Genomic DNA, 27698 nt, shown 5'->3' with positions numbered 1-27698 from the left:
TACACTTTTTAATTCCATCAGTCAGCGTTTTAGCTTTACCTGTAATTATTAAATGCCCCTTTTGTCTTTAAACTAAAGGACTCATAAATACAGAACCATTAATTCCCCTATGAACTATTATCCAACATGAGCCCGTCACACTCATTTCCCTTACAACTTCCTTACAAACAGTCCCAACACCAATGAAATTAATCAGTTTACATTTTAGTTTAAGCATTTAAGTATTTTACCTATAGTACTTATACATACAATACTTTTTTATCTTTACCAGCCTAAGTCCATAATGATTGGGAATTGATTGTCAAAAGGATCATATTGGACTATCTGAACATTAACTAATTAACTTTCCCGATGCAATAAGCATTGGGAATGTAGTTTTTCCCTTAATAAAAGGACAGCGTAACAAGTTTATTTTGTTCACACAGGCTGTAATAGTGTTGCCAGTATGCAGTGTGAATGGGACTGAGGTGGCTGGTGGGTGGGTGAGAGCTCCCGCCATCTGTTTCCTCTCATCTCTATATCCAGACTGCCAAAGACACCCAGCATACATTAATATCGATGAAGCTCTGCTCTCCCTAGTTGAATGTTGTCTTATAGCTCTTCACTACTGTAACTTTGTCTTTAATGAATCAGTGGAATCAATACATTCTTGCAGTCTCTTTACATCAGGCCTGAGCCAAATAGTATTTCAAACTAAATATGTTATTATAATACTTTTATTTTTTAAGATGGAGCTCTAGACATGAGCCAACGATTGCTACTGGCAACAGATCAAATATGAAAACCAAAATGGCATATATTTCTGGGAGTGGTGACATTTCTGCCGTGTGTGAACTCTGTGTTGCCTTGATTTTTGTTTACATTAATTCTTTCATTTTTTTCTCCTCTTCCATGTCTGATATTTTAACAGAGCTGGACATCCATGCAGTGACAGGCATCATAGTCGGTGTGTGTCTGGGACTGATATGCATCCTCCTCTGCATGTGTTTCAGCTTTCGTAATGGCAAATCCAGGTAAGGTAACTTGAGTGTCAGTACTTGTACAGTACCTATGCACATCTTTCTTCTTTTACTTACTTGGAACAACTGTTGTCTTACAAACAATAAGCCATCTAAAACAACCCAGGCAACTGTAATAACGTTCAGTCTTCTCTAGTGCCCAACTCCTATACTATCCCTCTCATCTCTGCTCCAAATAGGGAGGTGTCTGGGGTCCTGGACTCCACAGCTGTGACCCCTCAGTACAGGAGAGGAGGCAGCCCCGTTCCCTCCAACGTGCCAGAGTGCAGCGATAGCCACGAGCTGGAGACACTGATGCCCCCAGGCAGCCAAGAGTCTGGTCAGCCGCTAGAAGAAGCCCTAGAGGAGCAGAGCCTGATGGCAAGTGCTAATATAGGGGAAGGGGAGGATGCCCCTGCACCTGAACCCAAGGTCAAAATCTGCAAAGGGGTCTCTTTTCCAGATGGGCCTTGGATACCTTATTATTTTTTCACGTGTTGATAGAGGGATAATAGTTGTAATTTTGGTGCATCCACTGTGTTGTTCATCTTGCAGGCTGCTTGGAATGGCTCTGTGAGTCATAACTGGGCCAACAGAATCACTAGATACAGAGACACCATGACAGAAGACTCTCCAACACTCATTAACGGAACTCTCAGCATGCTAATTACTGATAACGGCACGGTAAATGAATGAATTATTTTTAATGATCTAACCTGTGTCCGGCAAGCAACTTTAGCTTTAGCATCACTGGGTCAAATGGCATTTCTCATTGACTGTTTGCTAAACCACGCCCCCCTTAGTTACTGGTGCTATGCCTGTCATGATTTCCGTTCTTGCACATATGCAGATTACAATGATATCGGGGGCAGATTTACCACTTGAAATTTGTAGTCATTTTTTACATAGTGGGTCTTTGATTTCAGAACGAAGTTAACAAAAGCGGGGTTCTCATTTCTGGCTGCCGAACGTTGATTTTTTCGGCTGAAATTAAAACTGTTAAAACTGCTTTTTTTATTATTAACGTTACAAGAGAAAAGGCTTTTAGGATGAGGACTAACCAATGTGTTTAGTAAACATAATGCTATCTCAGTTAACAATGCTAAGGTTGTTTCCCCAAATCCAATATAGAGCATGAAAGAACTGCTATTACCCTAAACTGGCTTCCATGCAGTGGGAAACTACTACACAATGGATGTGCTAGTCATGACTGGGTCTTTTTTAGAATAACCTGCAACCCGGCAAACTAATGTGACCTAGTTAGTTAATTATGTGCTCCTTGGCCCTGGAAGTAACATTTACTACTGTAGGCAGCTAGTCAGACATGCTAACAGTTGAAGCTTACGTTAGAGTAGATAAAAACACTGTTTAATCCATTCCTTACATTTTTGCTTTTGGTTTTGGACCACCCACTTTTGACATGTGGAAAAATTCAAAACTTGACAGGTCAGTTACAGTTGCTAAGCGATGATCGGACCATCGCTGTTTAAGGGAGGGGTTTAGCGAACAGTCCATTGTGAGCTTTGCTTATATCTATGTAAGGATATGTACTAAGGAGTAGCTATTATAGGCTGTGCACTGTACATGTACTGAACCAAAAAACACTGAATGTTTGAGTTGCCCAGGTAACTACCTTTAACAGAGAAAACTTGAAGTAACAGTGACATTGTTTTGTTACAGGACTTAGAAGATCGTCTGTGTACATCTATGTGCAGTCACCAGGTTGAGGCAGAAGTCATCGTTCACTCAGAGCTGTCAGACCCAGGGAGGGAGAAAGAGGAGGAGGGCAGCGAAAGGGATTCTAACACCACAAGGGGACCCTCATTATCAGAGGACAGATATTCCCCTTTGAGCCAGCCAAGCCCACCAGGAGAGGAGGACACTCTAGAAAAACTATCACTGGCCCAAAGCCCCTCAAGTCTTCCCTCAATAAAGTTGGTGGCCAATCACAACGGGGAGCTAGAAGGCACGGGAGACCAGCCGAATGCAGACTTAGAGCCACAGCAGGACATGGGGCTAACCAATGGTTTCCACTCCCCAAAAACCGTGTGTTCTGTGCTGAGGTCAGAGCATCTGGAGAACGGGGACTCCAGACATTGCCCTTTGGCACCAGGGAAGGCCATCTCTGCCGGGCTGTCCCCTGCCCCCTTTGTCAGCTCCGGCTTTGTCCACTCTACCTCAGCAGCACATAGTTATCTGTGCCCGTAGCCTCTGCATGTAGGGCATCGACCCTTACACGAACACAGACATCAGACTGATATTCTTTCTTTTACGTACCCAGGAAGAATCCCTAAGGATTATTTTTATGCACCTCATTATTGGATTCCTTTCTCTTCCTTGCAAAGTTTTTATAGGTACTTTGAATCCATTGTTTCATACGTGTGTAATGTATACATACACAGTATATTTTAGTGGTGGAGAACTGTATATGGGTATGCATTCTCTAGCATTGGTATGATATTTTCCTCTGGGTTTCTTTCCTGTCCGTTGGAAAGAAAAGAAAGATTTAACTTAACTAAGCAGATGGAAGTGGATTGAAGGAAGCTATTCCCACTGTGTCGCACATGGCTCTGTTCCACTCAGGAATGAGAAAGCCTGGAATGTTCCGTGAGTGAGTGAGACGGGCTATCATCCTTGTTGTTTGGATCGGAAGCGCAGTCTCAATGAGTCTCCCTGGGCTTCATCTGGTGGATGCTACTTTACTGTGGCACTGAGGAATAAGCCTTAAAGAGTATCTGCACACTCTGAGAGTACAGAATACCTGTATCTCTCTCCAGCCTCCTGCTGTCTCAGGGTCCGCAGACACACATTCACACACACACTGAAACACACACAGAAAGCTAAAATATAGCTGATTCCGTGGTATAACCATGAACACAAATTTACACACACATTTCATTTCCTGATTGGAGTGTGGAGGTCTCAGGTGCCTAATTATTGTAGGTGCGTTTATAACCTCTGTATATTTCTATGGATGATTATGTTCAGTACAAATACAAAACACGTGTCAATATGAAAGAAAAAACACTCAAAATGTAAAAAGATATGGAGTATACAGATTTGGTAGACATGAAGTATTCTTTTCCAAAATGCCATATATCCGGGTGGTGTGATTGTATAAATCAGGGACACTCAGTTGAAAAGTAAAAAGTGTTGTGCTGTATTTCAGATGGTGGATATCTCATTTTGGAATCAAAGTATTTACATGTTCATGTTGGTATTGGTTTTATTATGTTGGTGGGAGAACTAGAGAATATGTTACAACAATACATCTGTAGACCACTCTTCTGGTTTGACTCCCAATTAGGGATGCACCAATGCGATTATGTGCCATTAGTTGTCCAAAAAAAATGTGCTCCAATTTTTTTACATTGACCCCAAACTGTTCAACGTATTCCTTAAGTATTCGATCAGATTGCTTTTCATAATTGACCGATATGTGAGGCTGAGTGAGTCAGTATTGGTTTTGAAAGTTTAAAATTGGAACTGGTGCATCCCTACTCCTTATCAACAATACTACCTCATTTCTTTTCAGAATGGTTTCCAGTGTGGTTTTATTAGTTTTATGTAACTAGCATATTTTTAAGATCTCTTTCCTAACTCGTCTGATTTTACAGCCTTTGGTATTTGCAGAAGTAATCGTCTGACACTGACTTCATGTTCTTGTGTTTTGTCAAAGGAATTTATGTCGCTTTAGTGCATTGCAGCTTCCTCTCAGATCTCTGAAGATTGTGTCACCCAGTATTATGTTACTGTTAAAGCCCTACAGAAAACATAAACACCTGGTGTCTTTGATACGAAGCACCTGAAACTGGGTCCAGCCATTTTCATCAAATTGCCATTTTGGATCTGAAGTTGCAGTCAAATTAGCGCCAACTATAGGCAAGGACAGTAATAGCTCCTGCAATTTGACACTTGTGTCATCTGCAGGCAATGAGTGTTACTGCTAATCCCCCCCCCCTTTAAAGATTTATGTAAAATGTAAAACCAAAAAGAACTCACACCAAAAGAAAATCTAAATTCTGCGCCTGGTCACACCAGCATTTAAAACAGTGATTCCGTTAGAATGAATTGAAATTGCTGCGATCAGAGGAGGCAAAATTAACCTGTGCTAATGAAGAGTTCAACTTCTGTGAACTTTGACACGAGAATTTGCGCCATTGACCAATAGCAAGCCGTCTTGACAGTGCTGACCTTTGAGGGGATGGAGAGCCAGAAAGTCCAAAATGGAGGAAGCTATTTTAGCTTATTTGCTGTTTTGCACGAATCACTTTTATTTGACCTCCTCTGTTGGAGGAAAAACTGTTCCACAAAAGAGACATGGTTAGCAGACAGTTATGAGACAGGAGTTGATTGTACAAATATGTCTTTTAAATAAACTGCGTGAACTGAGCTAAGATAACAAGATAACTGACTGTTAGCAAGCTCGTTAGCTCGGAAAATGCCAGGGTGACGTAAACAGAACAGCAGAGAGAAAATAGAGAGAAGCTCTCAGAGCTATTGTTACTGAGTTAACGGTTAGCTCGCCAGCTATAGCAATTCACCAACTAGCCCCGCGAGTAGTCACTAAGCATCCGGCCCCACCTCTTTCATGTGGACGAGTGAATGTCACTTTGTGGTGTGACCGCCGCTTAACACTCATTGCCTGTAGGTGTCAAAAGTGTTAAGAAAACTGCTTTAACATTCTATGCCTGTAGGAGGCAATAATTGGCATGTCTTTATTCATGAGAAAGAGTTTGTGAGTTAGTTACAAGCTGGTTCCATTAGGTGCTTCACATCAAAGAGACTATTTTAAGGATGCTATAACACTATACTTTAACTCATTTAACTCAGAAAGGGCAAGGGTTACTCTGTAGGAGTGCGATATGTAGAAGATATATACGGTCATAGCCTACATCTGTGTGATTCTGAAATAATGACAAGTTTGCTACGGTTGGGATCAGTTAATAATAATAATAGTAATAATAGTAATAATATCCACTTTAAAGATTGATGGTATTAAGCAGAGCATTCGGTGTAGCCCAGTTGTACATGACGTCTCATCTTCTCTCAGGTGGCTCTCTTATAGTCATCCAAACCCCTTCTATCCTGCCCATGTTTCTACCCATGTCCATTTAAGTGTCATCTCACCAGCTCAACTCAATCACATCAGCAACAAAAATGTAAATGGTTCCTCATGACATATATGAAACACCACGTTTCCCACCAACATAATTGTGTTTTCTCTAAAACTTATTTTGTTCTTGGTTTTCCAAACAAAATGTATGGTTGGTACCTCAAAGAGAGTTATTTTTTTATTAGCATTGCCATGTATGTACTTAACATCACAACAAGATTAACATGTTTTTACTGCAATAGCAGTCATATAGGGACAGACGTGAATGTGTTCTTAGCAAACCTGGGTCAAACATTAATTAGAAGGTCTTTTGGGGGTGAATGAGTGGGTTTTGCCATGTCAGGAGAATTCAGATTTTACCCACTGTCAGTTATAGAAATGTTTATGAAATACCTTCTTACCAGACTTTTAAAAAATGAATGGCACTCACTATACTGTTTGGCAAGCCACACTTAAATGGTACATAAAGAGAAATTCAACAGCAAGCTCACCTGTGGCAGGAAACTGCTGCTGCACCACCCAGCTCATCAATCTAAAGTGGCAGGCCTGTTTTACATGTGGCCACACTCCAATTAGTGATGTCAGAGCAGGTTTCCATCAGCTGTTAAAAGTAAAACACCTGCTGTGACATCATTGATTTGGGTGACAATTTAAATGTATAGAGAGCAGTGCAGAGACAGCTTTCTGCCCTTGATGATCATTTGCCCTTTATGTGCAGTAAGCTAAAGCAAACCACCAAAATGAAATATACACACCAGAAATGTGTGTATATTTTTGACCCAGGTTCTTTACTGATACTGTTCTATCTTGATACTGTTTCTCATCATCCTCAAAAGCCTGTATGTCCTGAGTCCAGAAAGAAGCATAATATTTTCAAAAGCATTCCAGTTTGATATCTTAAACATACCTCTCTCAGTCCACGTCAGCCATGATTAGCCATGCTACCTTAAGAAGAGACGTGCTAAAACCCTTGACTGTGTTCCTGCTGCTCTGATTGGTTTCACCCAGACCTGGGTCCAGTTCTTCCTTTCACTACACCATTTGCAGATACTGAACCCTAAGCTGCAGTATTTGCAAAAAGGTCAGTGAATCAGGGCCATTAAGATAGTGTTTCAATTAAGTTGTCGGTCACGGTGACGAAAATGAAATTTTCAAACATTTTCTTGTGATTGTTGGAATCTTTTAAGTCTAAAGTTTGCAAAGTTGTCTCTTACCCAACATGGCCATTTTCAAAAGAAAATAATACACAAGTTTTTATTTTGTCTGTATATTTCTAAGTGAATGTAAAGCAACCATGGCTTTGCACACAGCAGCTGTTCACCCTTCCACTATGGAAAGTGAAAAAGTCTGTATTGTCACTGCAGACCGACCACAAACATTTGGCAATCAAGTAGACTAACATAAAGTACAAATTATTTGCTGCCCAGTAACAGAGAAAGTAAATTCTATACACCATTGCACCAATTTGTTCTGATGGACATTTAACACACTTGGAAATTCAGTTTAACAAAGACACTATCACATCAATGATGCAGGAGTTAGATTTTATGATAATGTAGCTGCCAAACTCTAATGTAAAATCTTAGTTGGACGCTGACATGGTACAGTGTAAATGAATTTTAGAAATATACAGTATTTAAAATTAGGGGTTTCATGGTCTCCCCCCCCAATTTCAGTTAAACCACGCTGTTTTGCCTGTGTTTAAAGTCTTGATGCAGTAGTGGATTACTATGGTGTGTGGAGCCGACACAGAGGATCTGAAATGGGGATTAACATAAAATATGCCTCCAGCATAAAGGATGAATGCTCTCTTTATAGAAGCTCTATCAACTCTTTTAACCACTATATTTTAAATACATGTAACTTTTTGCTTTTGTTTGTCTTTTTGTTGGCTAGAACAATCAGGTTTTTTGGGAGGAAAATTACTCATGCTCTCATTTCGTAGAGATGATAATTACTTTGATTATTTTGTTTATTTCACCCTCCTTTATAAGGGTTTTATTAAACAGTATACCTCATGTTGGTAACTCGTTGATTTGATTCTGATCAGTTTCTTGATAATGCACATTTTGTAAGAAATAGAACATATACACGTAAGCATCCTGTTGTTTTGTGAACTAAGTTTTTCATAGAGGACAGGATCGACTGTTTCGTTTTACCTCAGTGTGAGTTTTTACTCATTACAGTGGCCTGGATGGTCTTGTCTAGCGGTGAAAGGGGTAAACAAATGAGGGGAGGAGGGGTTGGTGGAAGTAATCTAAATTGACTTTTACATTGTTATTCTGCAATAGTAGTTATGACCAAGCTTTTTAAAGAGTTTAAAGTATGGGTTCGCTCAAATGGTACGCTCATGCTTCAAACAAAAATCAGAAGAGAAAAAGCAAAAATGTGTCTGCTTCTGCTGAATAATAGCCTGAGTCACTTTTTGGTAGAATACCACTTTAACACAACCAAGGCGATTGAAGTACTAAGCAGGGTGAAGGGCTAAAGGGACATCCTCCCCAGGCAGGTCATACCTCTCAGGGCAGACAGCCATTTCAAAATAATTGTCTCTTCTCTACTCAGGTGCCCCATCTTTGCATAAAATTGTAGAGAATCATGCCAGCATATCCGACTCAGATACATGTCATTTTTTGTCAAACAAAGCCTCATTCATTTTGTCCTTTTGGAAAGTAAATCAAGCGAAACTCTTATGCATAAGTGATATTTTGTTTTGTACAAATCACTCAGTGTATTTCTGTCTCTCTGGCTTTTCTCTGTACATTCTGGTACTTTGTGGTGAGCTGCTTCGTCCAGTGATGTCACATTGTTGTGCATTTTTTGTACGTCTTCTGTAGTTTTGTGTGTACCAGCTCAGTTGTGCTTCTCAGAATGTGCAAGCACAGACTTAGACTCTGTGGTCATGTGCCACCAGCGACGCTCTGCAACTACTCAGACACCTTTGTAAGCATCGTGTGCCGAACAAGACCTCATTCATGTCAAAAGACGCTACTGTAGGAGCAAATTGTAGGAGCACTGAATAGATTAGCACTTCGTCTTGGGCCATGAGCAACTTTGGACTGTCATCTTTACATTTCTAGAAGTGCAATTTTCTTAGTCTGTAAAATGACAGATGGATTACTCAGTGTTAGTCATGGCGACCGTAGCCATGATTTGTGATAGAAACATTGCTTGTTCAGAGGAATCGTAACAGGATAGGTAGTACTTGTGGTTTGTAGAAATATTTCCACTGTGTTACCATATGTGAAAATGTCAAAACTCACAGCAACTGTCAAGATGTCTGTGGAAACTACTCTTCTGTAAATAAACATCAAAGAAAAATGAAAGTACGGCTCAGTGTGATTTTTTGAATCTCAACCAAATTGTGCATTCTTCAGCCTAACTTGAATCTCACTTTAATTTTCTTTTCTTTCACTTTTGTCGCCAAAGATGAGTCAATTTAACTCCACGTGTGACTGCTTTTCCTGGCATTTACGTTCCTAAAAATGACATTTAAGATATGAGAAAGCTTGGCTTCTTGTGTTATTTCTTGTTATATTCTAATCATTTTGACCTTTATGTTATATCTCAGTGTATGATATTATTGTGCTGTGCTGGTTTGCAGTCATAGATTAAAATTAATCTCACCTTCTTAACTGTGGGAAGGAAATTATTTTAAAAAAAGAGCTCTGACGATGATTTTGTGTATTATTATTTAAAAATAATGTCATTAACAATTCTTGTTAATGACAACAGTATGTGCTTAAGTAGTCCCCCTCTAAAGCACATAATGTATCCTGTATACAGTATATAATGAAACACTGAACCAATTAAAGACCTATTTCTCTCTATTATTTCCAGTCAGACAGTTTGTTAGTTAGTAGGCACCATCTTTATGTTAGCTTTGGGTTATTTTGTCAGTTTGTTGCTTTGAGATATATATATATATATATATATATATATACAGATACATTTTGGGAAATAGGCTTCGTCACTTTCTTGCCGAGAGAGAAGGTTGATACCACTCAGATGTAGTAAATATGGAGCTACAGCTAGCAGCAGTTAGCTTAGCTTACAAGACTCCAGAAAGCACTGCTCCTGTTTAAGAAATTGTCAAATATCCCGTAAAACCACAGTTTGTTGTTTTTATACTTCCGTTTTTGTATGGATTAAACAAACAAGATATGACGTGTTAATTGGTGAGCATTAGAGGTGCTGGTAGGCAGGTTTTGTTAGCTTTGGGCAGAGGACAGATATATTAGCTGTTCCCACTGTTTCCAGTCTTTTTGCTAAGCTATTAAGCTAACCGGCTGCTGGCTGCAGCTTCATATTTAACAATCTTCTCATCTAACTCTTGACAAGAAGGCAAAAAAACATAATGCTCAAAATGTCGGAAGCATTTAGGTAAATGCTGTGACTTGTAGTGCTTTTCTGTGTTTACAATAACATCATACTCATATGATTATACTATATTGGTAAATCAGAACATTTTATAAGCTAAAAGGGATACTTTCTTAGAGGACAATTATTTGCTGCAGGTAATCGTATTGAATATTGTCATTTATCACTTAAAAGAATCAAGAATAATATATATGTGCAATTTAAATTGCATACTATTTATGAAAATGTAGGAAGAGGAGAAAGTGAATAGAGTTACTTTCTTAAGTTACTGCCCCAGTTCCACAGAAGGATAATTGCTTATACACAAAATATGATGTCTCTAGAGCCCAGGCCACAGTTAAATAAATCCTGCATAGTAATAACCGGCCTGCCAGCTTCCCTGTGGGCACACACCCGTCAGGTAACATGCCCATGGTTGCTTTGTGCCCCACCCTTTTCACTCTAGCATAGCCTCTGGGTATCAGTCATACTTAAAGAGGTCATTCTTTTATGAACCACTGAGGGGCAGTGTGATCCTTCCCAGGGATTCTTGAAAAGAAGCACAGTAACTCGGTGCCACTCCCATTAGGAGAGGCTGCTTCCTGAGTGTTGGACCTGCTCTGCCCTCATACCTGCCTTGGCTGTGGAATTGTGCAAATGTATATAATACAGAGGAAGTGAAAAATATTTCTTCATCACACCGATTTCCCCTCAAAAAACTCAATCCTCATGTGATCGAATACAAAAGGTGTGAGAAATATGTGTGTGTGTCTGCATGTATGCATTTGTGTCTTCTTGTCAGTCTGTCTGTGCCAGTGTCTTTGGTGGGGTGGGTGCATCAGGGGGACAGACAGACAGACAGACTGACTGAAAGAAAAGACAAAGAGGGAGGTGATGGAGATAAGATGGCGAGATGAGGGCACAGAGTTAAGACAGGATCACTGAGCCGACATCACATGGCAGAATCCCCTGAAGAGTTAGATAAAAGCTCTTGCTGAGCGACAGAGGGGTCGGGCTCACTATCGTTAGCCACTCATCACTGTTAATCAGAGGGGAAGGCTCCTCTGCAGAGGTCTGAGTGGGGACACATATACACAAACCCACACATGAACACACTATATCACACACAAGAATATAGACAAATACAAACATGCATGCATTCTCATACTTTACTGTACTCGCCAATGCACCTGTCTGAATGTGTAATGTGTATTGTTAGTGTGTACATTGTGTTTCTCCTCCAGCAGGAGGCGGTTGTCTCTGGGCTAGTTCAGCATGCCTCATATTTCATCGGAGAGGCAGGGGAGTGGAGCACGGAGAGTCAGGTGAGGGCTGGACTCATGAGGTAGAGCTCACTGCCTGTGGAGAAATAACTGTGCGAAGCTCTTGAATCAGCCAATTCATTCTGCCTCCTTCTGCTTCTGCTAACTACACTACTACAGTCTCCACCTTCAGCGTTAGCCCTGCTTGGTTTACCGCTGTATGTGCTCGCTGACAGTTCAAAGAGGACAGCAGAAGACCTCCTGGGTTGGCAAGTATTTGCAAATCATTCTTTGTGCTTGTTGTGCTTGAGGGTCCAAGTATCCAGTTAGCAACAGTACAGTAAAGAAAGATCAGGCTGAAAACTCCAGGAGCAGAAAGTATCTGTGTACAAAGTGTACAAAGTACAAAATAAATGGATGTTTACTTATTTATAACATGACATTTACACCACGGTGACCCTTCTTCATTAGATCCCAATGATGTCTTGTATTTTTATCATCTTTGCCAGACAATCAAATATCATGACCATCCAGTTTGTACAATTTAAAACAATATCCTGGCATTTCTACATTTGCCTGCCCTGTATAGTCCTGTAGAATCCATATTATCCTCTACGTAGGTTAAAACAAAGAATAATGTCCATCAGGTTTGAAATGTCACAGATTATTTATCTTTGGATATTGGCTCGTTCAATTTCAACCTCTTACACTAAAAGAATTATATTGACCGCATTCCCTTTTCTTTGGCTATTCCTGCTTTACATCCCCGTATAATAGTTGCTGGTGTCGTAGTGGGTGTAAGTGTACAACATGTGGTGATGACATCATGGGTACAGGTCTGGCGCATGACCTTAGCTGAAAGTCATTCCACCTCTTATCGTTCGCCTTTAAGTAAAGCAGAGAAACCAGAAAAAAAATCTTAAACTAAATACATAAGAGTGTGTCCTTGTGAAATGGGGATATACAGTATATTCTGCTGTGTGAATACTTGATATTTAAGCCATTTCCTTCTCTTCATGTGAAAAATTAAAAATATATTCTGATTTGCATGCATGTCCCTGTTTCTGTGTGTGTCAGTATCTACATTTGTGTGCACTCTCTTTCCCTGCATTCATTTGGCTATTCTCTGAAATTACTATAAGAAGCAATGCTCCTTACAGATAAGACCTTTTCTCAATGTCAGCGGGTTATAACCTGCCAATCACATATTCCCCAAACTAAACAGAGACAGCCTGAGGAGAACAAGAATGAAGGAGGATGCGTCGGAAGATAAATGAATGACGTCAGGGAGACGGGGATTCGAGAGGAGGATGAATGTAGAGGATTTCATCTGTTTTATTTGGGCTACATATCTCTGGAGTTATATTAAATCCTGTGTGCTTTACAATAAGCTTCAATATACCCTATAAAGTAGCTGGAAAAGGTGAGCTCACAGGGGCATGGCTGGCAGAGAAACCAGGGAGCTGTCAGTGATGGCTGTGGACTGTTTGCCCCAGCTTCTTCTCTCCCCTGGGTTCTGTGTGCCGCTTTAGCTTTCCATTCACTCTTGGCTGGCCACAATAGGACCCCAGAGGGGGAGCAGCTTTAAAATTCACTGTATACCAATTTTCTATACTGCAACCACGGGCAAAGTGTGACACTGCTATTTGAAGTGAAGAAATGGTGCATCCTTGACTCCCTTGTCCAGGCAAGCGAGAGGATTGGATGAAGGAGGCAGGAGTTTTATTATGTAGTTACAAAGACTCAAGAGTCAATATAGAAATATTAAGTTCAATATGGTGCAGTTTTCTGATACCAGTTTTTTGATTACCAGTTTTCTCCTTCATTTTCTTCTCCTACTCACAGCCCAAACCATGCAGGTCCATGGCTGATAAGGGGATGCCTTGAATCTGGTACTGGACTGACAGCATGCCTGTCTCACTGGCTTTACATTGGGCCAACAGTGAGTTGATCCAACTATAGTTGTGAGCCAGCCATAGCAATGAAAACCTTCAGCTTGCATGTGGATTAAAGCCTGCATGTTGCCTGCCAGTGAGGGCTTGCTCAGAGTACAGTGCTGGCTCCTAGCCATCAGTCATCCGACAAGCATTTTACTTGCCCTTACATTACATCCAACTCTGACCTGATGTCAACGCTGCAAGAGCTCAAATCTCTGCATACATTACACCAGGCCTGGCAGAGTCATACAAACACAGGTTCTCTAAACTCGAGGGATATAATTCTACCAGTGTTTATGCCTGCTAGCAATACAAAGTTATGCATTTCTACTGTTTTGCAGTCTGTCAGCAGCAGTGACAGCCAAGTTTATGTGGCTAACTGAAAGTAGTCTCGCACCATGTTTGCATTTTTGTCCTTGCTTTTGTTGTTTGCTTTGCTGCATTTCTCTCTCTCTCCATAAGTCTCATGAAGGCAGAGGAAATACAACAGAATACTACAGAAATAACTTCAGTTGTTTCATTTGTCAATGATGAATGGCAATGACAAAAAGTCATAAAGCCAGTCCTTAGGCAAAGAATGGTATTCATGCGCATGTGGTGCAGCTAGTGTTAATAACCACAGTGCTAAATAATCATATTGAACAAGATTCAAGTTCTAGTGCACAAATTAAGCCTGTCGTCCATTACCAGTGAAAGGTCTCCAGAGTATGTCAACTAAATCACATTTTAAAGTGTTATTTAGCTAAATTGTGATAATAACATGCAAGTTTCAAATTTTTTTAAAGGTGGATTTTCTTTTGAGGCATATTTGAGGAGAATCTAGGAAAGGCCATTTTAACACATCCATGTACGCAGTTTGGAGCAGTGTGCATTTCTGTCTCAACACAACACATTATCTTCTTAGCATGTGCTGAAAATGACAAAACAATGACTGTAGCCCTGCTACAGTGTGGTGAGAATGACTCATTCTTTGTAGAGCTTTGTGTAGTACAAAGCTGGGTGCTGTCTGTGGCAGTGTTTGGTAGTGCAGCCTTGCTTGCTGGGCCTTATGCAGGAGACTTATTTCCACATCAGTGAATGGTACAGGCTGAATCTCAGTGGGCTGGGTGACCCACTTTTCAGCTCTCCAAGTACATGTAAGCGTTGTGTGCTGCACATCACATAGCACTCGGCCGTTATCTAGATTCATTCCCATGCCGCTGCCAGCTTCTCGTGGCAAAAGGCGAAGATGACATCGAGGCATGCCAGCCATTGACGTCATATTCCAAAGAGCATCAAGAAAGTCATTAAAAATAATTAGTTGTTTATCTTACATAGGCTATCGCTTTAGTTTCACCATCACAGACTTGATGAAGAAGCTTTGTTACTGTTGTTGGCTGAATTTGAAATTAAGTAGGTCTAACAACGTCAAGAGTTGGCACATTGTTCACCTCATGTTATTCTGCTATATTTGTGCCACCATTATCATATACAGTATCTCCAGTAGAGAAGTGAATTGTCTTGTGCTGATGCTACCACATTTCACAGAGTATGCTAACTCCTCCACTGGCAACTGTTTAGAAAGTGCTTTACATAGTAATAGGAAAAGTGAGGAACTGGAAAGAGGTAAAGAGGTACTGATGACCAGCTGCAGCTGGACACAGATACAAGATATGCATCAATGTCAATCACACTGCCACAGCCTTTACAAACTTACAAACTTTACAAACAATGTTGCCATACTGGAAATCAGGCCTCCAAGATACTACAGTCTGTCTATCAAGGTGGTAAAGAATCCAGCTTTTATATTTGCTAATAAATACATATAACAATAATAATGAAAGTAAATACTGGTCAAAAGAAACCAGCATTTTCCACTTATAATTTGATCACAACCATAATCTTTCCCCAAGTTAAGTGATTTTATTTGCTGAAATATATATATTGTATAAATAAACAAATTTTAAAAAAATGGAGATACATCTACAAAATAAACATGCTCATGTTCAAACCCACAAGGTATTGTTAGATAGTTACATATGAATGGGAATTAGGACCTCTTAAAATGCTTAAGAAAAATTGTAGGCCAAAGGATCAACATTTTTAACAGTTACCCAAGGTAATTATCTTACTTGCATTTTGTAAATGACATTGGGACAGGTAACGTTTGTTTATTGCTATAAGAGCACAACAGATTTTAGGCAGCAAAGAGAGTGGCTGCAAATATTTTGACTAATATAAATGTAGAACATCAGGGATTGTAAATGACAAATTAAGTGTTTGAGATCATTATTATAGGCAGTTAAAATGTTTAACACAGTCAAAGATGAAAACATTCAAAAAACAACAACAACAAAGTGAATAGAACTTAGAACACAACTATGTGCAGAACATTCTATGACATCAAAGACATTCTACAGGAGGGAGTTCACTAAGTGGAGATCAGTTCAGGTCACACAGTCTAACGTTACAATAAGAAAGAGTACTTTCTAAGAGACGTGAAAATGTATTTCCAGAGTTTGTGTCCGTATGGACTGAAGAGCATAATGGAGTGTATTTCCAGAGCGACACTCCTCTCTCAACCTACCGACATCCCCGACTTTTTACTCCAGTATTTATCGGAGCTGATCAGCTTTAGAAGATCTCACCCTGAAGCTGATCCCAAGGTGGTTTCTTTCCGCTACCAAGAGCTGTGGGGTAAGTTACTGTTCAAATTGTCAAATATAGTCTTTTAAAGTAAACATTTGTGATGTCCCGAGCTAATCCGTTAAATCCTTTGTAATAGATCAGTCAAGCAATATTAGTTTCAGGTTTCTCAGATTAATATAGACAACCAACCAAATATTTCACCAATAGCAACACAGCAACACTGAAGTAGTGAATAAGATTAATATTCTTGCGACGTGCATTAAATATTGCAAGAATTAAATATGTTTTACTGGTGCGTGGGCTAGTTTAAAATCTGGTATGTAAATGCTTTTGTTTTAAAGATTTTATAAGTTTTACAGTCAACATCAAAACATCATATAACAGTTATATTTGGTGTTTTACATATAACATTTCAGACCCTGTCCACACTAAACATCCCATATGAAAATGAAGGAAAATCAAATAATGGAATCAACCCCACTCAACTGTCAAACATATCAAAAATGCTTTATCAATTTCAATACAGGGATAGTTTAGTCTAAGTATTGTCACCAACTCACCTGAATCAGGATTGAAGGCAAAATTGGGACATCACTAAAAATAATCCATAATAATAAAAGATCAATGAATTTTATCACTCATGATACATGTTTTGGGAAAGATGTAATGTATTAATATAATGATTTTGTAAATGGCCTTTTCCAGAGAATAAGTTCTTGAGAAACATGAAGGGAACAACAGAGACTCCGATCGCCACCACAGAAAAGTCTGCAGCATCACCACAAGTTCCATCTCAGGCCGAGATAGATGAGGCTCTAAAGATGCTGTACTCAGATTTGATGTCTTCTATTGAAGAAAACGTGGCAGCACGACTTCAGAGTCAAAAGGAGAGATTGGGAACAAAAAAAACAACAGGAAAAGACAAGAAGCCCTCTACAACTCCCATGTATTCACCACCAACACCACCTCCCCTTGTTGGAAGACAGTTTGGGAAGAACGTACCAACAACTGTCCATATTGTTAAAGCAGAAGGAAAGCCTGCACCACCTCCCTGTGATGTCAGCATGAAGACACGTAGAGTGTCCTCAGTGAGGATTGCTAGTCCACAGCAGAGCAAAGAAACCACTGATGATGTAAAGAAAATGCCAGAAACACATCAACGCATGCTGAAACCAATTCTAAAAAAATCCTCAACACCAGATGTGTCAGTTTCTACCCTGGTGCCCATAATTACACAAAATCTTGTTCTCCCACCTATTCCACAGAAGAAAACCAGAGGAGGCCAGGTATATGTGGTCCAAGGTAATGGTGTGTCCCCTAAACCTAGGAAAGGGTCACCAATAAACAGGGAGGTGGTGTCAGAAGAGACCAGTAGCAGGTCTCCAGTATGCACAGCACTGGGGCCAATAAAGGCAAAAGCAGAACCTAAAAGAGCCAGTGTACCAAGGCCAGAAAGCACTCAAGAACCAAGGGAACCAGAAACAGAGAGCACTAGTGCAGGACGTATAACACCAAAGGTCCAGGAGCCAGAGAAGAAGAATGGGATTCAACCTAACAGGCCACCAGAGAAGACCAGAGGACGGAGGGTACTGTGGGCAGAGAGGGCAAGAGTAAAGCCAATAGTAGACAGGACAGTTGGAGGCATTCAGGGTACAGCCTTCAGTAGACCAGTTTCTGTAGCAGAGGGCACAAACAATCTGAATCTAGCACCCCTTAGCTCCCCTAACCACACTTGCCCTCATTTAGAGCATGCTATCCATATTGTAGGATATAGGTGCATGCGGCACCTTTAGGCCACATTCGTCCTTCAGTAAACTCACATGATCACTATGGATTATAATGAGGACTAATGACCCCACAGTGATTTTGAAATGCCAGAAAAATTCAGCTGAACTAAACTAATGTCACGTTGCCTACCATGCACCCATCAGCCTTGGAAGGGGGTCCCCTCTTGTGTGATCCTTCACAAGGTTTCTTCCATCTTTACCTGTTAAAGGGTTTTGGGGGGAGTTGTTCCTTGCCCACTTGAGGGGGGGTGGCTTTATCACGTGGGTTTTGTGTGACTTAATTTTATATATATATTTTATATTTATAAGTAATAGTAAATAATAGTTAAATAAGTTCTGGCCATACACAAATTATCAAATCAAATAAAAATCAATAAAATACAATACAATAAAACATCCACTGTTATTTGATATTTCATTCATACTAAAAAAATTAATCCCTTGAAGTTTAAGCAAATAACATTTATGACAGTTGGGGAAATATTTCATTCTGAAATGATTAAATGTTAACAGTCAAACCTGCAGTTTACTCATTTAAACATATTACAGTTTAAACATTTTTAATCATACCAACATCCCTTTTTAATTTCATTCTTCATTTATTCAATAATATATAACCATGAACTCAAAACAAAAAATCAAACTGTACACCTAAAGGGAAACTCTTGAAATAAAGCTAAACACTGTTGGTGCCACTGGAACACAAGCATGTGATGTTCTACCAGCTGCAGCTTTTAACAAATTATACAGTGAATTGAGGAAAAATTACCCGAAGAGGAGCCAGCTGAATGTAGATGATAGAAAAATGTTGCACTTTTTTCATGCTTTGTTTTTGGACTGTAAAGAAGCATACCCAAAAATATCTCTCCTGTGCCATTATTGTATCATAACAGTGAGGTCCTTAAGTGCCTCCTTGCCTGCAGCCACAATACCAGTAACTGGGAAAACGTGGGCCAAATAAGACCTATAGATTACACCTGTGTGTATTATGGTCGTTAGTACTGTCCATCTAGAGTAGACAGCTGCACATCCTGCTGTAAAGTGTGCATTTTGTCTGGATCTCCATGCAGACACACACAATTATGGGCAGTGGTGGCCTAAAGTTTAGAGGTTGTCAGTTCAATCCCCTGGACCGGCAGGATATATCTGAGTGGGGAAAGTGAAAAGCAGCGCTTCCCCCTCCCTCATTACCACCACTGAGGTGCCCTTGAGCAAGGCCCTTTACCCCAACTGTGGAGCGAGCTGCTCAGTGGCCAGCAGATCAGACTGTGAATGTGTAACTGTGTGAAGTGTGATCAAGGTGTTCCTGAAAAAGAGAGCATTGCTCTGAGTGAAACTCCCCCCTGAATAAATAAAGGTGAAAAAAAGGATTGGACATACTGTTCATAAAGTGAGAATACACAAAAAACACACATTCTTTCACATACGCACAATAGAAAGCGAAGTAAAATATTTTGCCCTGTAAGTTCAGTTAAATTTTAATCAGCAACAGTAAGTGTGTTCCAGTGGACGACTCAAGAGTGAACAAATCTCAATCAAAGAACACTCAAGTACGAACACAGTAACATTGTCAAGTTCAATTTAACTCTGAAAGTGTTAAAATAACAATGGCCACTCACAAAGCACTCAGATACACACACACATTGTGGAGTCTTTTTTTTCTTGATACTTTTTTTTTGTGATTTTTGAAACACACACAAAATACACCCACATTGTGGAGCCTCTTTTTCAGCTAATCTAGAACAGGCAACCAAGTCTGCTAACAAACATTATTTTTCAAATATTTGCTCCTGTTTTCTCCAGCTCTGGAATGTCCACTTCCCTCTGCACTGCACTCTCTACTAATTTTGGGAGTTGCTGCCTCCGAGAAGCAGTAGGAGGTACAGCAGTACATGGCCAGTGCAGCGACTAGGACCCTCACTGGCTTCCCACCTGCAAACACGGCCAGTTGTTTTCTTTGAAACACATAACTGCAGAGATGGACATCACCCATGTAGAGCCACTTTATACACTAATAGTTAGTAGGCTGGGTGCCCTTTCTCAAGCTACAGCAGACTGTACAATTACACAGTAAACTTTACATTTACGTTTTAGCCCATTCAAGCTGCACTCAACCAGCAGTGACCCATGGGTTTCACACAAAGCAGTCAAGAAAATTGCTCAAGGCCTGAGCAATTTATGCATGGCTTGTTTATTGCTGGGCTTATTTACGCTAGATGCCCACAAGGTGCTTTTAGGGCCACGTGCCTGAAAAATGTGTTATGGAATTGCAATGTTATCTTCCCCATTATTATTATATCCATATCATTCACACATGGGGCTAATGTGTAGGGACAGTGGTAGGAATAATGGAGGTGGCAAGTCTCATTACTTGGCAACCTCTGTGTGTCATTGCATCACTCATTAAGGGTAATGGAAGACATGACTGGTATAGTAAAAAAAAAAAAATGGCTTGCCTGTTTTGATGTATGAGATGCAAAGTGCTGCTGTAAAAACAGCTCCTTAATGTGATCTACAGTGTGCATATCTAATCTGGTTTACACTGCTAATGCAAAAGACTGTCTGGGTGGAGGCTGATGTATCGACAGGGTCCATGTGTAGCCCCCACCTTGTGAAGTTTACACAAAAGGCCTGGGAACCTGGGAGTCATGAGATGATTTTCATTCTTCACTCTCTCATTCTTCTCAATGCTTCACAAGTATTTCAGCACTGAGCAGTGATTTCAACAGTAGACCATGACATTATCATCATGCTTGTTAGACAGACAGTGAGATGTACTAAACTGTACTGTTTTGTGCCGACAAAAATAATAAATACATGACTAAAACAAATGCATGGAAAACACGTTATAAATATAAATTGTGGAAAATCCTAATACCCATTCCAGTGGAGGCATGTGGAATTCAGAGCTTTAAAAATAATAAGATGCTTTGCACCTTACCTTCCACTTGCCTGAAAAGAACAGCTGGTATTTTGTGTGGAAAGATACAGGAAACAAGAGGCAGAGGTTAATTACATATTTGAGATGCGTTGCCTGTTCTGCATCATTGTGCATCTCTCTGGTGGATTTTAGATTTAAGAGATCTTAGAAAACCTTCACAGGAGTCTGCATGTGTGAGTCTTCAGAAGTAACTTCACTTAACTTGTTTCACTTCTAATTCAGAAGGAGCTAATAGGCTGTCTGCTACTGGGTCTAACTTGAGAGCATCTGCAAAGCAAAACAATTAAAACAAAAGAGAAAACACAGGCTGGGTGATTTGAATCATGGTTCTTGGCAGTCATTTTCTAGTCATCAGATTTCATCTGCTGGCAATCTCACTGAGGCGTGATGCAGGAATGGCCCTCATTTTTTGTTTATATTGTAAAGCCAAGGTTTGGCTTCTGCCCAGCACCCTGGAGAAATACCCTGCACCTTGTTATTAACAAATTTTCCAGGGAGGCGGCGTCAGGCATCCCAGGTTACAATGTAGGAAGACGCAGATATTTGGCATGCACTGCATCAGGAATATTCAGATCAGAGGTGTTTCTAGCACTGGAAAAACATGCTGCTTTCCTTCCTTTTTTCTTATTTTAGCATAAATGGTGGTGTACTAAACATGAATACTGGTTGCTATAGTGGATAAATGGCATTCTGTGTGTCTACTTTTAAGCAATCATCAGAGAAGATTGAAAGTTTACGTTTTAGCTGAAGGTTTAAAATGTGGTCCATGGTGTGTTGATGGCTATTTGGAACACTATTGTACGTACATAAATCACCTCCTCAGCTGGTTTTTACTGCAGATGTATTGGTTTCACCCCTGACAAGCCCACCAAACAAGAGCAAGCATTTCTCAAAAGGCTGCTGCAAAACACTGCACACCACTGAGAGGAAACATCATTCAACCAGGAACTGTTGCAAACTGCTGAAAGCACCATGAGTAATGCGTCAGTGATAGGTACTGCGAGTTGTCAATTCTAGAATATTTTATTACGTTGACTTTTAAATCATACAGTGGCTGAACCTTTTCACTGCCCTGTTACTGCAATTCCTGCTCATCTAGAAGGGTGAACAAAGTCATAAAAAGTATTTGTGAATTTGACTTGGGTCGGCACAATAAGGACACAATGACATATTGAAAGTCTCATTTTACAAGCGTCCCATCTCAGACTGATTTTTCAGGCGGGGAGATTAACAGAGTATCATTGTCCTAGAGAGAAGGTTCTGAGCCACTCCCAGCCAAACAGATGACTTGTGCCACGAGGCCACGATGACACTGGCTCAGCCCGAGCGTGCTCAGCTGATTTATGGATTCAGCGCTCTGCCTGAGCTGAGATGATTATGCAGGCAGCTCCCTGGGCCCCAAGCAGCACCATAAAGGTTATTAGAGGTTTTCCACCACTCCACATCCAGCCATATGGAGAGACTGTGGACAGATGAATTTTTAACTGCCGCATCGTGGATCCAAGCCCTCAAAGGGGTTTGGGATCACTTCTATACAGCCGGTCGGAATTCAATACAGCACAAACACTTTCACTTTCTCTTATACAAGTTTCTAATCTCAGGCTGGGCTTGGCCTTTTCACAGCACAATCGCTATCAGCCCTATCTATGTGGTTCCCACCAAGAACCTGACTAGCTCTTGCCAAAGGACTGCGTGCAGGGCCTCCTGGGAGAGAGGGAAATCGATACAGGATTGACTCTCCCTCCTTCGCGCTGATCCTCCCAGTCTCTGTCACGTAAAGTCATTTTCTTTGCCATGTATGTGTTTATTGGGCCTGCAGCCTATTGCTGGTAAGTATCCGGTGGCTTAGGAGAGATCACCAAAGGTATTCTCAATGGTTCGTTAAAAGAATTTTCATTTGGAAGATAAATGACCAGATGCTAAAGGGTAATGAATCTCTATCTGAACAATCTCTGTGCCTTGTCCTGAACTATTTGGTCAACCTAACATGCAATTACATCTGTGCACAGACTGGACCCGCACTTTGGAGGAATAGGGACTTTGAGTAAGACTGGTTTTGCTCTTGCTTTGAAGTAATAAAAAATCAGTAATCACTGCCATTATTTTCCTTTAAAGGTATAAAGGTATTTTGCACGCAATTGTATCTAGTTTGTAAAAAATATTAGATCAATTTGACCTCGAGAGAACATTGTATAATTGAAACGGACACAGGTGGTGTGGCGGCTCAGTTAGCACTATGACCTCACAGGAAGAAGACTGTAAACTCAAATTTTGGCTTTGGTTTACTCTGTGTGAAGCTGGAATGTTGGTCCAGTTTTCTCCACCAGTCCATGACATGTTGGCAGAAACTTTAAAGCACCCATAGGTGTGAATGTCAGTGTATTTTGTGTGTCTAAGCCCTGGTTGGTGTCCAGGAGTTTGCCTGCATTCCTTCCACACAGTGCTTCAAATCATCTCCTGCCCTTGAATAGAAATATGTGAGCATGGAAAATGAAAGAATAAATTACTATGGACATGTTCTTTTTGGATTAGTATACTAAGAATCATCCAATCAATTTATTACCAATAAAAATGGTGGATAATCAATAGCTAGACAGTCATCAGCAAGATTTATTTTGACAGCAGCTCTCCTGAAAGCACAACAATAGAAGTGTGAGATATTGCAGCTGTCCTCCCTCGGGCTAACCTTTTTCAACTCATCATGGCCTCATTCCAACGCATTTTATTATCGCGCAGCAGAAGAAGCCCCGGCTGAATACAACCAATATATCTAACGACATTCAAATGTGCCATCACTTCACCAGCTGAAACAAACAAACCACCAGCCATGCCGTCATTAACAATTCATTGTACTGTTGGCCCTTCTCTGCAATGAGCCCTGCTGTACTACGCCTGGGTTCATTTTCACTGTGAACCAAGGAGCATTACTTTACATGATTTAAAACAGACATTTCTGAAGGACCCTGAGAGCAGTTTCTCTGATTTGCAGTATCCAGTGGATACTGACAGTGAGGGTGGCTTGATCCCTTTATGGCTTCAGCAGCTTCATACCACTGGGTATGGTAACAAATTGGCAAGTACTGTAAGGACTGGACCTGGGTCAAGCTCTCTGGTTGCCTTTAAGCATTGAGCCATAGATAGTTCAGGTAATATTAGCAACAAGGACCCTAGTTACTAGTACTAGTAACAGAGTGTATTAGATGCTTTTTACTACTACTTATTACTTCCACCAGTTAAGAATTATTCAGTCCCTATATTTCCAGATCAAACACAAACACAAACCTGTTTTAGGCCATATACATTCAAAGCACAGCCAGTGTGCTCAAATTAAACATATACAAACACATGCAAATCAAATGTGCAGATGATGAGTCATCACCATTAAGCAGCAAGAGCAGTCCTTTTTGTAACTTAAGAGCATAGGCAACATTTTGGGACTGTCACTCCCTATTATGCAATTAAAATATAGTTTTTTTATCAACCATAAACGATTTCATACAATCCTCAATCATTGGCAATGGCTTAGCAGTTACACTGAAACAAGTGCGAATGATAGAATAAAGTGAAAAAGAGTCTACATAAGCACTGAGTTTGTGGATTAAACATCCAATTATTTGCCTGGATATTATTATGCCTTAATTGCCTTGCTCCAGTAGACTGCTAGGACATTTTTTCCTACAGTATAACCTATGCTTTCCATTTATCTTCCATCGTGAACCTGGCTGTCTCGCTGTCTCCCCACTGGATGCCATCACATTGCTCTACCCTCTCCTTTCTCTAAAAACAGTAAATTGATTCCAGCTCTACACAACTGTTCTATTTATCTCCCTTGTACCTTTAACCCAGGAAAAATCAGCAAACATGATTAAGACCCAGACCTTTAAAGGCCTCCTTTTTCACTGCCTATGATTTGGGTGATTTAGAAATTGAAGGTAATTCTAGTATGAAGTCCTTGAACATCACTATAATTAGTCTTTAAAGCCCACATTAAAAAAGAGGTAGTTGCTGACTTGTATTATCTAAGAATCAGTTTCTTCTTAAGTGTTCAAGATATTATGTAACATGCTGAAACTTGAAACTCTTAATTCTCTCAATTGTAAGTCAAGTCAGTTCATAAAATTGAAACATGCCTTCTAAAGGTTTATGTCCCCCTGTTTCCAGTTTTTATGCTAAGCTAAGCTAACTGGCTGCTGGTAGTAGCTTCATGTTTCCCATAACAGACGTTAGAGTGGTATCAATCTTCTCTCGGGTTTTAAGCATAGCTATTTCCAACTCAAAATGTAGGCTATTTCTTCCTAGGTAACATGTTTGAATAGTCCACCTACAGATAGTATTCGTAACATTTCAACTGTTGCGCTTTGTCTGTAGATGTTGAACAGATTATCAATAGAGTATATGTGAAAATTCATGAATACAGTGGTGTGAAAAAGTGTTTGCCCCTTTCCTGATTACTTATTTTTCTGCATGTTTGTCACACTTAAATGTTTCAGATCATCAAACAAATTTAAACATTAGTCAAAGATAACACAAGTAAACACAAAATGCATTTTTTAAATGAAGGTTGTTATTATTAAGGGAAAATAAAACTGCTTTTTTAAGGTCATGCCACAGCATCTCAATAGGATTCAGGTCAGGACTTTGACTAGGCCACTCCAAAGTCTTCATTTTGTTCTTCTTCAGCCATTCAGAGGTGGACTTGTTGGTGTGTTTTGGATCATTTTCCTGCTGCAGAACCCAAGTTCGCTTCAGCTTGAGGTCACGAACAGATGGCCGGACATTCTCCTTCAGGAGTTTTTGGTAGACAGCAGAATTCATGGTTCCATTTATCACAGCAAGTCTTCCAGGTCCTGAAGCAGCAAAACAGCCCCAGACCATCACACTACCATCACCATATTTTACTGTTGGTATGATGTTCTTTTTCTGAAATCTTTTGGTCTACTTCACTTTGTGAGGCAGGTTCTATTTAAGTGATTTCTTGATTGAGAACAGGTGTGGCAGTAATCAGGCCTGGGTGTGGCTAGAGAAATTTAACTCAGCTGTGATAAACCACAGTTATGTTTTAACAGGGGGGCAATCACTATTTCACACAGGGCCATGTAGGTTTGGATTTTGTTTTCCCTTAATAATAACAACCTTCATTTAAAAACTGCATTTTGTGTTTACTTGTGTTATCTTTGACTAATATATAAATTTGTTTGATGATCTGAAATATTTAAGCGTGACAAACATGCAAAAAATAAGAAATCAGGAAGGGGGCAAACACTTTTTCACACCACTGTATACCCTAACCAAGATGTTTTTTGGACTTAAACCTACCAAACCTAGAAAATGGTTTTATTTGTGAAACTGTTAAATTTCAACTAATAAGCTGTTGAAATGTTACAAATACTCTATTAACTATCTGTAGGTGGACTATCCAAATAAAGTGTAACCCTTATTCCTTTAAGAGACTAATAATGGTAATGACACCAGAGAAAATTAATGACAACGTCTGCATTAGATACAGTTAACCTTTTTTTCCGAGTTTACTCTTCTGTTGTCCTCATACATAACGGCATTGTCTTTCTTGATCTTTGATTTGTCTGTCCAACTCCATGCAGCAAGGCGGAGGAAAACAATCACATAATCATTTGAAGACAATTTCCCTGCCTTCCCCTTGGATATATTACTCACTATATTTGCAATAAAAACTTGCAATCATGGCACTTGTCATCTGTCTTCAAAAGAGTTAGTCAGCCAGAGAGTGACTTTGGTGTTGTCTTTCCAGAACTTAGACTGTTTCTGGTTTTCTGCGGGTGTTAAGGGATACTGTCAGATGTGGAAACAAACATGAGTGTGTAAGGAGGTAGGCTGCTGGTGACGATGCATCATCCAAAGAGGGGAGCTCCTTAACATGGCCTGTATACCCGTGCCATCTCCTCTCCTTATAGAGATTAATGACCCAGACATCAATTTAAGTCTACGGACGAGCCTAAACTACAGCGTGCCACAAATCATCAAGTCTTTTAATGCAGGTAAAGGCAACCAATCCTCATTCTTTAGACAATGCAATGTGAATCAGCTCAATGAGATGTGACCCCTAAATCATGGGGCTGTCTGGCTGGGACACCCTCATAGTGGTGTATACAGAATATTTGTTTAATACAGGAAAGAATTTAGATTTTTTTTCTTCTTTCTTTTCCACCTGGCTATTTTAGGTGTTGAGGCCCACATTTAACATGTTTCTTGTATCAGAAAAACAGACATTTATTTATTGAGGTATTTCTAAATTCCTAAGTCTAGATGCTTTACTTACCATGTAGCTGTAGCATTTTTTAAATGATCAGTAACATAAAAAAATATACAACTACTCTCAATCACAGATTTATGCGTTAACTGAGAACTGAATTTGTCCCATCAAGAATGTTTAGTATAGTGAGGATATCTTGGCAATTGTTGGCTCAGCAAACCTACAGGTATGTACAGTACCTAAATTCTGGCTAATGGGGGCGTTAGTAGAGCCGTGTGAGGATGTGTTTAGCTGGCGCTCTACATAGCGTAACCTTTTTTTCTACATAAATAATGTAATTTCACAGTGTTGACTGGAGCAAAAATACCAAGGAAAACCATCACCTCAAATGTGACCTGCAAAGCAGCAAGCTTTCCTGAGGAGATGCCTCAGAAACAAGCT

General features: G+C 40.0%; 2 protein-coding genes across 4 annotated transcripts in view; both read left to right on the top strand.

Moving 5' to 3' along the window:
* Positions 1-9440, top strand: part of igdcc4 (immunoglobulin superfamily, DCC subclass, member 4) — a 55374-nt gene extending 45934 nt beyond the window's left edge. For 2 of the 3 annotated variants that reach the window (XM_044198133.1, XM_044198152.1), the window contains 4 exons: positions 911-1013; positions 1199-1430; positions 1554-1682; positions 2679-9440. In XM_044198133.1, the coding sequence (XP_044054068.1) occupies positions 911-1013; positions 1199-1430; positions 1554-1682; positions 2679-3206 (992 nt within the window). In that variant the 3' untranslated portion in view covers positions 3207-9440. The remainder of the gene's footprint in view (positions 1-910; positions 1014-1198; positions 1431-1553; positions 1683-2678) is intronic. The other variant, XM_044198143.1, reaches the window with a different exon arrangement.
* A 6095-nt stretch (positions 9441-15535) lies between these two features.
* On the top strand, positions 15536-19264 carry LOC122875510 (flocculation protein FLO11-like). Its single transcript, XM_044194741.1, has 2 exons — positions 15536-16348; positions 17006-19264. Exons 1-2 carry the CDS (start codon positions 16156-16158, stop codon positions 18091-18093), a joined length of 1281 nt encoding a protein of 426 aa, XP_044050676.1. The 5' UTR covers positions 15536-16155; the 3' UTR covers positions 18094-19264.
* The last annotated feature ends 8434 nt before the right edge of the window (positions 19265-27698 follow it).

The sequence above is a fragment of the Siniperca chuatsi genome, linkage group LG1, assembly GCF_020085105.1.
Source record: "Siniperca chuatsi isolate FFG_IHB_CAS linkage group LG1, ASM2008510v1, whole genome shotgun sequence".
Classification (NCBI taxonomy): Eukaryota; Metazoa; Chordata; class Actinopteri; order Centrarchiformes; family Sinipercidae; genus Siniperca; species Siniperca chuatsi.
The sequence above is the reverse complement of the archived record's forward strand: the minus strand, read 5'-3'. Positions and strand labels throughout refer to the sequence as shown.

Coding starts and splice junctions, on each gene's coding strand:
- LOC122875510 (XM_044194741.1), top strand. CDS start 16,156: ATGTATTTCCAGAGTTTGTGTCCGTATGGACTGAAGAGCATAATGGAG. Junction 16,349..17,005: donor CCGCTACCAAGAGCTGTGGG/GTAAGTTACTGT, acceptor GGCCTTTTCCAG/AGAATAAGTTCTTGAGAAAC.